The sequence below is a fragment of the Rissa tridactyla genome, chromosome 2 (assembly GCF_028500815.1).
Source record: "Rissa tridactyla isolate bRisTri1 chromosome 2, bRisTri1.patW.cur.20221130, whole genome shotgun sequence".
Classification (NCBI taxonomy): Eukaryota; Metazoa; Chordata; class Aves; order Charadriiformes; family Laridae; genus Rissa; species Rissa tridactyla.
Genome location: NC_071467.1, coordinates 93,231,108 through 93,244,583, shown reverse-complemented (window position 1 = coordinate 93,244,583; position 13,476 = coordinate 93,231,108). Strand labels below are relative to the sequence as shown.

At 41.1% G+C, this 13,476-nt stretch overlaps 1 protein-coding gene across 4 annotated transcripts in view; it reads left to right on the top strand.

Annotated features, from left to right (window-relative positions):
* The window catches only part of F13A1 (coagulation factor XIII A chain), an 83,783-nt gene that overhangs the window by 55,584 nt on the left and 14,723 nt on the right, over positions 1-13,476 (top strand). For all 4 annotated transcript variants that reach the window (XM_054191116.1, XM_054191115.1, XM_054191117.1 and 1 more), the window contains 5 exons: positions 884-1,058; positions 4,535-4,673; positions 10,836-10,939; positions 11,741-11,829; positions 12,830-12,983. In XM_054191116.1, the coding sequence (XP_054047091.1) occupies positions 884-1,058; positions 4,535-4,673; positions 10,836-10,939; positions 11,741-11,829; positions 12,830-12,983 (661 nt within the window). The remainder of the gene's footprint in view (positions 1-883; positions 1,059-4,534; positions 4,674-10,835; positions 10,940-11,740; positions 11,830-12,829; positions 12,984-13,476) is intronic.

Below are 13,476 nucleotides of genomic sequence, written 5' to 3'. Positions count from 1 at the left end.
ACAACAGGGAGACGGACACAACCCCTTAACCCTTAGGTTATGACTTTAAATACTTATCTTTATTCAGTCCTAGGGTTCACAGAAAGTCGATTTTCTAATTATAAAACAGTAGTTAATCCAGCCAAAAGCTTTTAAATGAGAATTGTGATTTATTTGGCTGGCATGTGGCTGTTCCACATTAGCATAATTAAAAGGTACAAAGAGAATGAGCGTTTTGCAGAGCCTCAACTGGTTTGGTTCAAATTGCAGCTAGGAGCTGTATTGCTCGTTAATGTCTATCAGTATAGCCATTAGTCAGCAAAACTTCTTGCTTTGTATAATCTTACCAGGGGAAAACTTACACAGCAAATTCCTTCTCGTTTTCATGTGTGCTGGACCGAAGAAATTAGTTTCTACTCTAAAAATAACAGTGGACTCGTTCTCCTCTCAATCCACTGTAAATCAGGAGTGATTTTATTAAAATCTCTGGACCGATACAGACAGAAAAAAAGACATGTTAAGAAAGAATCCAGCTTAATATTTCTGAGGGTTGCTTCTCAGTGTATAACTGACCATGTTTAGTAAAAATACATAGCAGTAAGAATGTTTAATGTTAATAAAACTTACTAAATTAGCATCATGGATACTCAGTGTGGTGATTTAATTTCACCATTATTTTTAAGTGTCTGACATTCATTCAAAATTGTTCAGCGATGGAGAATCCATGGCCCTTAGCAAGATTGTTCTATTCATCTCCTACCTTCATAATTAAACATTTCTGTCTTACTTCTAGCCTAAACTTAGCTATATTCAGTCTCTCCCATCCTATCTTTATCTGCTGGGTTAAAGAGCACTGTATTATTCTGTCTCTGACATTCCTAATGCTCATTTCCTTTGTCTTTAGATCAACTCCAGGGATGATAATGGTGTGATTGCTGGATCCTGGGACAATACGTACACTAACGGGGTCCCACCTTCTGCCTGGACGGGAAGCGCGGACATTCTTTTGGAGTATTACAGTTCTAAGCAACCCGTGCGATATGGCCAGTGCTGGGTCTTTGCTGGTGTCTTCAACACATGTAGGTATCCATGAGAAAAGCTCCACATTGCTATGTGGTTCTTGCATAACAGAGAGAGCTTTCAGGTTAAACTAACTAAAATACTTCCTGGCTCTATGGTGTTCAGGAGTAAATGGTAGGGATACTTAAAAATACATGGCTAAAATAGATGCTCTTTAAATAAACCTTTGGCGTCTCCTTCAGCTCGACTGCTCTTCCACACAATTCTGTTAACTATTTATTGGTTCAGTAAAATCTATTCAGTCACTCAGGAGGGTATGTTTGAGAGAGAGAAAGTTAGTCTTTTGGCACATTCCACATTTCTGTTAGGAAATCTGAGATGAACAGGGGGCTTGTTATCTAGACCTACAACATGAAACTATTACCCAGTACGGGATATGTGATGGTGTTTCTGCTCCAGAAAGGCCAAATCTCACCTACCAAGGATTGTTCCTAGCAAAATTGACATGCATTGTCTCAGTGTTGGATTGCTCCCATTTTTTTTACTGTCTAGCACTTGCTAACAGCAGCATCCCAGAGGAACTAATACACTGGAACACACTGCAGCATATTATGAGTCAAGGAGGGCTCTGTGAGTATAAAAAATGTGCATTATACAGATGATGGGGACCAGACATTTGGAAACAATGCCCTTGTCAAGTGCCAATGTAGAGCCAGTAAAGCCATTCCTATGCTTATGGCACTGGCCAATAGAAGAAGCAGAACAGAAACTAAAAATGTCTTAAACCCAGATGATCTTCCTTAGAGGCACTTGCAACACATGCATTTAAGTATCAAACTAGGGGGGACCAGATCAGCTTAGGACTAGGGAGATAAAATGAGTATTTCTGCAGGCTTGGAGCCTACTTTTTATCAAGTACTTTTCAGCCACAGATGAAGGTCTAATTTTTGGTCCTTGTATTTAAGACATTGAAAGGAAATTACAGAAAAACTCTCTGTGAAACCTTTTGCTTTTTCACCTGATTCAATACTGTCACACGTTGCTGTCTCAAGGAATAGCATTATACTTCTCTTTACATTATACTTCTATCAAAAATGAAGGATATTAGTCACCTGTCTTCTGCAGCAAATATGGAAATTGAATAATTAATGACAAGTTACAAGACTAGTTCTTCACCCCCAGGCAGCCCTGGACATCTCTGTGTTTTCACTTTATTTTTTCCTGTTCTGTATGTTTATGTTTCATTTTGTACATAACTTTCCTCCAGTCTAGATAATTGAATTTCATAACTCAATTTGGTTACCTGAGGTAGTTCAAAAGCTATTCAAAACAGTAAGGACCTCGGAAATAAAGCTGTCTTGTGACCACCTAGCCTACTGCTGGAACGTGTTTCTCACAGCTGCATCGGGGAATGCAGCTTCTCTTTCATGTATCTGGAGAGGTTCCTGTTTTGATTTGGAGAGATGCTAGCAAGTGCTCTGTCCTTTGACACATGAAGTGGTTCATTTTATTCCTGGTGCAGTGGGATAATGAACAATCACTCACATCCAAAGAACCTGAGAGGTTCCTTCACTTCACTGCCTGAGGTCGCATGGTCTGTACTTGATGATCCTCAGCCTTTGCACAACGCAATGGGTTCAAAAAGGCTCTTGCAAATGTTTCCTATGGTTGCAATTCCTCGCAGCAGCTTCCACGGGCCACCTTGTCTCCTCTGACTGTTGCTTCGTCTCACCAGCTCTCCTACGTTCCCCCTGCACTGGCCCCGAATCACTGCTTCGCCGTATTTTGCCTGCAGGCCACTGCGAAACTGGGGCAACGCAGCAGAGGCCCAGAGCCTGCTGAGTTAAACGGAGAGGCGTATTTATCTGGGGCAAAACTAGACTCGGTTTGCTGACTAAGGTAGTGAAGTCAGAGACCTGCCACTTTGTACTGCAAGGATTGCTGAAGTATAAAGTTTGTTGAACATTATGAAATGAAAATGTTGTCCAGTGGCTGATCTGGCACGTAGCCACTGACACATACAGCTGCTGACCACTGCACAGAGAGGACAGCAAAGGTCCAAACAGCCGCACACAGATAAAAAGCTTGTTTTGAGCTGATTTTGAGTCTTTCTCAGTTGACAGTATTTTACCATTGTGACCAGTCCAGCTTTCCAAGGTTACTATGTTGTACACTCTGGATAGTCATCTGTTAAAAATGCTAAAACATTCTGAAAAATGGTCATTAATCTTGAAATTGTCAGACAAATTATTTTCAATGAGCCCTGATGGCTCATGTGCTGGAAGCCTGGGAGGGCACTTGAATTAAGTTTAATCAATAGGTACATATGGTATTGGATGCATCCAGGTAATTTGTCATCCAGGAACTTGAAATGAATGTGCAGTCTTACACTTTATTGGGAATCACAGTAGTGACACTAATGAATATACAAAACCCAGCAGTAGAAGCAAGGGCTGTTCAACATTGCAGCATCGGTACTATTTTTAAATAAAAACATTTTTTCAATAAAAATGTTTTCCCTTTCCAAAAATGCCCCTCTGTTTTATGCAGAACATTGTTGGCTCCTGAATTGGAAAACAGGAACTTTTTTTGGCTAAGACACAAATTATTTCAGCTGGAGAAGCTGAGACGATGGTCACCCTGCAGCCCCACTCTCCCCTCAGGCTCCATGCCTATTTATCAGCCAGGGTGCACCACAAACACAGAAGCTTAATGAGGCACTACTGTACTTCAGATGTAGCTATAGCATTTCCACATTTCCCAAATTTACCATTTGTCAAATGGGAAGGAGAGCCATCAGTGCTACATTGTGATGATCTGAGATTTAGGGGTAGGGGCTATCTTTTTTTTTTTATCCTCCTTTTAAGATCCTTTATGGGAAGTCACTATTGACTCCAGAATACTGTTACTTAGCAATCAATACAAGTTATGTAATGCATTTTGTTCAGGCTCTCTAACTCTGACATTTCACTTGCAAATAATGCAGCTTTTCCCCTTGTTAACAATAATTTTCTGCTTTATTCTTTGTGTTCTCCAAATCCCTTCTGACGGCAGATGTCAAACAGGAAAGCTCCAAATCAACCAGAAGGAGATACTTTCTATTAATTTTCTTTTTAGCACAGACTCATGATTCTCCTGGGTTACTGATACTAGGAGACTTAATATACTTTGCATTTCTTGCAAGCTCAAACTTATTTTTCTTTATACCACATTTGGTCATGCAGTTGACCCATTGCACCCAGATTTGCCCTGAAAAGCTACAGTTTGTTCACTTTGCAAGACTATTCTAAAAGTATTGGTAATCAGCTGCTTAGGTTATAACCATTGTACCCTTACACATCTTGAATGCTCATCATTTTAGGACCAAATAAAATATTTAACATATTCTATATAAAGACAGATAGGAGGAATTATTTGGGTTGATTTGACTGAATTTTCCCATTTTATTCTAGTTATTAATAGTTTCTCTCTACTCATCCTGTCATCCACAGTCTTCATATTTGTCATTCTCATCGCACTTGTCTCTTTGCCACAGTTCTGAGATGCTTGGGGATACCTGCAAGACTCATTACCAACTATTCTTCTGCCCATGACAACAACGCCAATTTACAGTTGGACTTCTTTCTGGATGACGAAGGGAAAGTGGACACCACCACCACAAAAGACTCTGTCTGGTGAGTTCTCCTAGCAACTGCCTTTAATATGTCAACCATATAAGTAGAAAAAACATAACAGCAATGCCTGTGGTTTATTTATTTCTCTGTGCATTAAACACTGCTAGTGGATGTAAAACAGAATGAATGGGTTGTTACTAGGCTGACCAATATGAAGTCCTTGTCATGTAAGGAGACAAAGCCTAGGGGAGCCCATTACTAATGTTACCATACAGTGCACATTTAAGCACACTGGAGGAGAGCTGGAATACGTTTGTGGTCCTCAGGGCCAGGTCATTTCTCAAATGGAAAGGGGTGGGACGGGCACTTCCATCAGTCTGGATCCGGGCTCAACAGGATACCTCAATATCTATAGAAAAACACCCTTCTTGTTCTGCTTCTGCCAAGTTCCCGTATTTGTAGGCTGGTTTTACATTGTGTACATGCAGTCATTGTCGCAAGTAGGTACTTTCCAAAACAAATCCAGTTCAGCTGAAAAAGAAACAAGTTACTGAAATGCTCTTGCCAGATTTGTAAAAAGAAAACTCCCTAGGAACAAGAAATGGAGTCTACATATTCTTTTGGAGAAGGCAGATCTCTAACTCGCTCTTTGAACTCTTCCTGTCTCCTGTCTGACAGGAGAAGTGTAGCATATATTGATTATATGCTCTGTTCCGCAGAAATTATGTGAGGTTATTTGGCCTCAAGCTTCTCCTCCTTAGAGCGAAGCAGGGAATGTGACCTCTGTATTCCTATATTCAGGAGATACTTGTCCTATTCAGTGTTAATATACCTGATTTGTGTCAATGGTATCGTCAACTCATCAGCATAGCTGCTCATCAGCATGTTTCATTAACAGCAGAATCTCTGGAAGTCTTTGTATTAAAACTGTAACAAACCCATTCTGTGGTGGAGGAAATGACTGAACCTGATGCTGTAACCTCTTTTATGTGACTTTCATCATCTGCTACCAAGAGGGAATCTAAGGAAAACAACTAGGTTCATTTACATCGGAAGCTTGTAACACAACATCACAGAATGGTTGAGACTGGAAGTAAAAATCTGTTTCCTGATGTTCAGAGAGAGTTTACTGTGTTACAATTTGTGCCCGTTGCTTCTTGTCCTGTCATGGGGGGCTGCTGAGAAGAGTCTTGCTTTATTTTCTTTCCCCCAACTCCCTAACCAGGTGTTTACACACATGGATAAGATCCTGTTGAGCATTCCTATCTCTAGGCTGAATGGTGCCAGTTGTCTCAGCCTCTCCTCATGTACAGCTTCTCGTCCATCAGCCATTCCTTCCAGTTTTCTGTATCAGGAAACTTGCTGAGGGCATAATAGTTATCATCATCCAGGTGATTAATGAAAATGTTAAACAGTATCGGACCCAGTGTCAACCCCTGGGGTACACACCTAGTGACTAGGCTCCAGCTGGAGTTCACGCCACTGATCACAGTCCTCTGATCCCACCAGTTCAGTCAGTTTTCAGTACATCTTACTGTCCACTTATCTCGTCTATACTTCAATGGTTTATCTATGAGGATGTGCTGGGAGATGGTGCTAAAGTCAAACGAGAAAACAAGCCCCATGCACTGATCTCCCCTTGCCCATTCAGTCATTCGTCTCATCAGAGAAAGCTTGTCAGATTGGTCAGGCATGGCTGGCCCCTTGTAAATCCATGCTGTCTACTGCCAATCACCTTGTCCTTAATATGCTTGGAAATGTTGGCAAGAAGAAATGTCCCCAGGGATCAAGGTGAGGCTGATAAGTTTGTAGTTCTCTGGGTACTCCTTCTCTTTCTTGAAGAAAGGAGCGATACTTGCTTTCTTCCAGTCCTCAGGAACTTTACCCAGTCTCCACGACCTTTCCAAGATAGATATGAGTGATCTTAAAATGACGTCAGCCAGATCCCTCAGCACTTTTGGGTCTATCCCATCAGATCCATTGGACTTCTTTGTGTCCAGTTTGTTTGTATATTCCTCCTCTTGTTCTGACTCTACAGATGATAAATTGTCATTACTCCAAACTTCTACACTGGTCTCAGGGGCTGTGGTTTCTGAGGGCAAAATTTAGCAGTAAAAAACAAAGCAAAGAAGACACTGAATACTTTGGCCTTTTCTTAGTCCTTGGTCACCAGGTCTTCCGCTCCATTCAGCATGAGACCCGTGTTTTCCATAGTCTTCCTTCTGATACTGATGTACTTACCTTTCTTATTGCTCTTCACATCCCTTGACATACCCCATTTGATCTGAGTTTTGGCTCTCCTAAACCTGTCCCTGCATGCTCAGACAGTGTCTCTGTATTCCTCCTGGTCACCTGTCCCTGCTTCCACTGCTTATGTACTTTTTTTTATGTTTGAGTTTAGTTGGGACCACCTTGTTTACCATACGGCCTTGTTCCACTGTCAGTTGATTTCCTGCACATAGGGATGGACCATTCTTAGGCTTGGAGAAGGTGACCCTTGAAAAACAACCAGCTCTCCTAGACCTATCTTTCTGTCCAGTGCTGCCTCCCATGGGATTCTTCCAAGCAGAACGTTAAACAGGGCAAAGCCTACTCTCCTGAAGTCCAGGGTTGTAGTCCTGCTATTTGCTTTGTTCAATCCTGTTAGAATCCTTGGGGCTTCCCAGTTTTCTAAGCTGCATCTAGTGTATGTGGCAGCAGGACCTCAGTACGTCTTATGGCATTGGTCCTTCTACAGCTCACAGAGATGTGAAGGAACAGTCACTCTTCTGAAACTCCTCTGCCTATAAATCATGTGAAACAAGACCCAGTGACTGGCTGCCCCACTGCTCAGTCCATATATACCCAGTAATGGATTATTGTTGTGCTTCAGACTTGTCACCATCTCATCTCTTCTTCTTCTCCCCTTTTTCTAACCTGATCCGTGAAACAGCTCTCACCCACTTTTGATATTTCTGTTTATTTCCTTACCTCTCCACTTCCCAGCTGTTTCCCAAGACTTCTTGATTCAGTCCTGTTTTTTTTTTATTCTTTTGGAGCAGGGCCAGACCACCAGCTCCACTGAAATCCATATGCAACTTCACACCAGCATCTCATCCTCCCATCTTACATTTGCTATTCTTTGGCTTGATTACTTTTCAAACTGCCATGTTCATCCTTTTATTCTCCTGGTGCATTTATTAGTACATGGTGCACATAACCCTTTGGGCATGACTTAATATATTACACACCTTTTTTCATTTCTCCTCTGTGTCCTTTCTCTTCATTACTCTGTAACACTCCATGGTAGCCCACATGCCGACTTTAAATGGCTTATGTCTTAACCTTGATTTTATTTTTAATGTCTCTTTTATTTCTTTCTTTTTTTTTTTAAGAGGACAAGATCAAGGTATTTATAATGATTTTTTTAAATGTATTTCTCACTTTTATTTATAATGTCCTAAAAACTGGAAGCAAAGCTCTTTTTCTTTATTAATATATTATTTCTATTGCCTTGTACTGCTGGAGCTGATCTGTCTAGATTTTAAATTCTCTCAGACTTCAGGGATACTTGGAGCCAGAATTTTTAGTCCAATCAATCTCTGAGTGTGGGGCTCCCCCTGAATGTTATCTGACATTTACTTATTTTTATTAAAGATCATCTTCTCCCTCAGGATAGGAAACAACAACAACAAAAAAACACATATACAGAATTACACAGACTTTGCAAAAAGTTATTTTTATAAAGCTGGCCGGATTTGGGCCCATCAGTACTGCCTCCGTCCCCTCACTTTGTTCTCCTTGTCTTTCTTAATGATGATATAAAGACACTTAAAGAATATTTCTCTTGGATGGGAATCAAGACTCACTCCTACTGTGAGGTCCAAGCAGACCGATGTCAGTACCTCAGCAGAAACTTGCTCGAAGTCCCACAGCCCCACGAGGGTTCATCCATGGCCAGGCCCATGGAGAAAGCCCTTCTGAGACCTCTGCTCTCACATTCACTTCCAGCTCACTTTTCTCTAATTTCTCACTAAGGTTATCAGTGCCTCTCTCAACCCCAATGCCTGAGCTTATTAGCTAATGAAAGGGCAGCAGCTGGTTCCAGCATGTGCCTGTCTCATAAGCAATATGAAGTACCCTTCTTAAATTGTCTTCCAGGCATAAAACCCACCTGGTCATCTTTTATTTATTTCCCCATTGCTTTGTTTAGTCTATTCGTAATTATCTCTGTAAATATTTAATGGTCACAACATTGATCTGTGTAGCCATTCTTGCTTTCTTTAATGTCTTGGACTTGCTGTAGAATACAAAAACTACAGAATCAGTTTAACAAATTATGGCTGCGGAGCCAGCTCCTCAGCTCTGCTCACTTCTACCGGAGAGAAGTTTCTGCTACATTTTGAAGAGGCAAATGTTCCCCTCATCCTCCTTTCCTTAATGCTCATGTGCTTTATAAGCAATGTCTTTCTGTCCATTCACATTCAATATCCTTAAGTGTATTTGATATTTGCACGGCAGCTAACCTAAAGAAATTGCCATCCTGGTGCGCCCAACACTACACCAGTAGAAACCAGTAAGAAAGGTCCTGTCCCCTAGGATGAATGGAGAAAAAATGTAGAAAAAACGCATTACCTAGTTACAGAATTGAAGCAGACCTGCCATTTTCCACACTGTTATCCCCCCTTTGGTTTTATCATCCTTCCCTCCTGCCTGCTCTTCGGGTTCTTTCACAGAACACAAAGCCAATGACACATCTGAGTTTGATTCAAAGTGAACCAGTGAAGGTTTCAGGGCAGGGATTGTCTCTCTCACATGTTGACATAACAGTTTTCAAAATCTCAGCTACCACAAATTATGTCCCCAATCTTTGGTAGCCCTCAACAAAGCTCTGCGAGCATGATTCAGCATTGACTACTCTCAGCAGCATCAAAAATTCTCTGAGTGTGCGTCATTTTCCTTGAATAATTCCTTTTTCTGTAGTGCTGCTTCATTAACTCTCCTAACTGACAAGTTTTACCCTGATCCAAGCTTTCATTTCCACTTTGAAATGTCTTGTTAGACAAGTCTCAGATCCTCCCGACTCTGCTCCATGGCTGGTTTTCACCTATTATTAATGAAATGGTCAGAGTTTAACAATCCCCATTTTGGTTGCTAATATCATTGCATGTACTAGGGGCTGTATCAGCAGCTACGCAGATGTAATTTTATTCATATCTGCTGGAGGATATGTATAATTTGCAAGCAAAATTGCCCCTTTCTCTACTTCTTTCTTCTTTTATTTTTTTGCAGTAAAGAAATTAAAACACTTTGCTGGCTTTACTGCAAGACCTTCTTCCTAGATTGTCTTTTTTTTCTTGGTTGTGCTCTCCCTTGAGCGCCGGTAGCATTGCGGGAAGTTACAAGATTTGTCTGTCTTTTCTGTTCATCGTTGAAACATCCTGGGCAGACTGTGATGGTGCTGTAGCGTTTTTTGCTTTTCCTGAGCATCCAGCCAAGTGAGGGCATTACAATGCTGAGCGCCTAGATGAACCGCTCTCAGAAATTCGCCTTTCAGCATACTCTCCCAGTGGCTGGGGTGGGTTCTAGGACATCTGACCTCCCTGATTGGCATGATAGACTGGGAAGACCTTATAAGGAATTCAGAATGAGGATAGTCTTATAAAGCATATACAGGGTCTTTTTCTCAACAAACTTGGAAAACAGCTAAGCATGTTTGTTTTGAGCCATGAAAACAAAGCTACATGCTGTACGTTATGGAGTTGATCCTGAAATCTCTTCAGAAGAGGCACCAAAGCTTCAGTCTTAATAGTTACAAAGCAGACCAAGTTCAGTGGCTTGAAGAAGATTCAAAGCTTGCTTTAGCAGACAGACTGAAGTGGAGGTGTCTGCCTGGAAAGGGATTGTAGTTTGTGTAGCTCTTCAAAAGCAACCCCAACAATCTCCAAGCACTGGAAAGTGTTCTCAAAGACATTTACATTCAGAACACAGTAGACAAATCCAAAAGCTTCTTCAACTTGCAGTCAATAAACTACAATGAAAGATTGTGGCCTTCAGGTTTTAATAGATAGGTACCAAACTTTTAGACCAAAAAATCTATTCTCTAAAAAGAATCAACTTTTTGACCCCTAAATTGGCAAATGTTGTTATTGAAGCAATGGCAGGACATAAATACACAGGTTTGTTTTGGTCTGTATACTTCTTTCTAAGAATTTAATATTCTGGTCTCATCTCTTGTCTAAGGAACTATCATTGCTGGAATGAAGCCTGGATGACCAGACCTGATCTTCCTGTTGGTTTTGGAGGGTGGCAGGTTGTTGATGGGACACCCCAAGAAACCAGTGATGGTAATATTCCTTGAAGTCCTCCTTAGCTCTTTTTCCAATTCTTGGGTTCTGTGTGGCAAACAATGAGCTGAGCCAATGCCACCATATGGCCAGCGACAAGTTCTTGCACCAGATTACCACACTCACCTGGGCTGAAGGCCTTCTCCTGATTTGTTTTGAGCTCTAAAATAAATCTGTCCTTATTATAACACTGCTCATGATGCAAGTGCACCAAATCCTGCATGAGAAGTGCCCTGCTTGGTACAGAAGAGATGTAGTGATGTTGCCAATAGATGGCTTCTAAAATTTAACAGAACCTACAGAGGAGCCTGATCAAATTAATTCTTATTCGTTATACATCAGCCAGTTTCTGCAGCCCTTAGTAAACTTCCTGAGCAGGCGGTAGGCAAGAAAGAAAAAGTGAAAAGCCACTGCTATTTCTTCCCAGTCCTTAATTTTACAGTTCTTAAAAGACATTCTTAGCAAATTTGCAGTGAGATCTTTCTCAGCCTGTGATATAACTGAGCCCTTCAAAAATTATCTGCTTTGAGCAAAACCAGCTTTAACCACATTTCAAGCACTTGAGACATACAGAGATGGAGACTAAAGGTACTGAACCATTAAGTAGTTCCAGACTTGAGTCTGTGTTGTTTAGAGGGCTGGCAACGTAACTTAAGCTTTTCACTTCTTCATCAGGAGTTCCTGTAAACTATTAAAAGGGTTCACCAAACCCCAACAATTCTTTTTCTTTGAGAAAATATAACATTTTGACATGGTTTTTAATTAATTTAATCTCTCATTGTATCTGTCTTCTCCCTACAGGTATGTACAGGTGTGGCCCAGCCTCGGTTCAAGCCATTAAACACGGTCACGTTTGCTTCCAATTTGATGCTCCTTTTGTCTATGCTGAGGTACGTACTTGAAAATTTTTAGTGTGTTGAGTGATATCAGTGGAACCATAGGTGAGATAGAAGATAGGGCTCCACTGCAATTTATGGACTTAGAAGTTACTTCACATGTACTCCACGTCAAAGAAAAATCTCATAATTATATTTTGACATGCAGGCTAGTAGATGTGATACAGCTGTAATGAATGACAGAGATTTCTCTAATCTCTGCTCACCAATGTAATAAGCAGAAAAAGCTGCTCTGGGTCAGATGAAACTTCAGGCTGTGGTCGTTTATCCATCCCAGATTCCAGCTGTGCTGGCAAATGAGTCACTAGCTCTAGCTGCTCATCTTCACCCCTTGTTAGCTGTTACCGCCTTCTTAGGCTTGCCAGCAAAGCTGCTTATGTTAAAGTTCCCTTGCTTATTTCAGTCAAAATGGTTGCAGTGATTTTAAAGAGGTTCTTGCTTACCGTGTTCATTTTGGCTGCAGTGGGTCAAGGAGAGCTCACATGGGTGGTTTGACTGGCAGATCTGAGAGGGAAATATCTCCATGAGGAGCGGGAGGGCCTGGTCTGGAGTTTTAACCTCTTGCACCACCAGAGCTGGTGTGCCCAGAATTGCAGTAGCTGTAGAGCAAGTCTCTCTCTCTAATTGAATTGTATTAGGACAGAAGGAATTGAATTGCTTAGGACAGAAGAGAATAAAGATATTTTATCTACGAAGAATTCCCCTCTCTGTGGTCTAAAGCTTTTTGGTGCAAGGAATGTGTAATCGTGCTCCCCAAATCTGAACGGTATCTCCGTAGCCTACTCAAGTTTACGCTGTCTGTCATTCTGGAGCTGCGAATAGTAAAATGCCTCTAGTCGTTATTGTAGCATATGACTAATTTTACGCATGGGACTTCAACACGAGTAATTAATGGGACTTCCAGTCAGCATGTCATTGTTTTGAGGGGAGTTAGGCTGGCTTCCCTTGCTTTCTACTTCCACGTATCTTGATTCTTTTTCATTTAATTTTATAGGTGAATAGTGATATTGTTTACTTAAGAAGGGCAAAGAATGGAACCCAAGTGATAGAAAATATTGACACAACCCATGTTGGGCAGTTAATTGTGACCAAGGAAGTTGGGCGTGATGGAATGATGGAGATTACTGAGGAGTACAAGTTCCAAGAAGGTAACCTGAAATGGGGTGGGACCATGCCAAAGTAGTTTTACCTCAGTCAGATCTTGGATGGTGGATTTACAAAACTCTGACAATGAGGGAGCTTCATGAAAAGCTGCCAAACTGCCCTCTGGAACTCTTTATTTGTAATTCCATTGCAGAAACACTGCAGATGCCTTGAGAGCACAGACTTTGCTACTCAGAAATGCTTTGGACTGAGTAAGCTGCAGTGAAAATAAAAGGTAGTCATGGAGTAAATGAAAGCATTCAAAACCATTCAAGGCTTTCTGTACAGCTGTTTAGACGTTTCTTACTCAGGCCAGATGTTTGCACAGGGTAAATCAGTGTAGCTCCATTAATATCAATTAAGCTACCTCAATTTATCTGATATGACTTGAATCTTTAACACCAGCTCACTTGGAAGCTGTGAAGTTCTCCTAATTACCACAGAAAGGTTCACTGTCCTCATCTATTCATTTCAGCTACCACAAACTATGGAAGATGC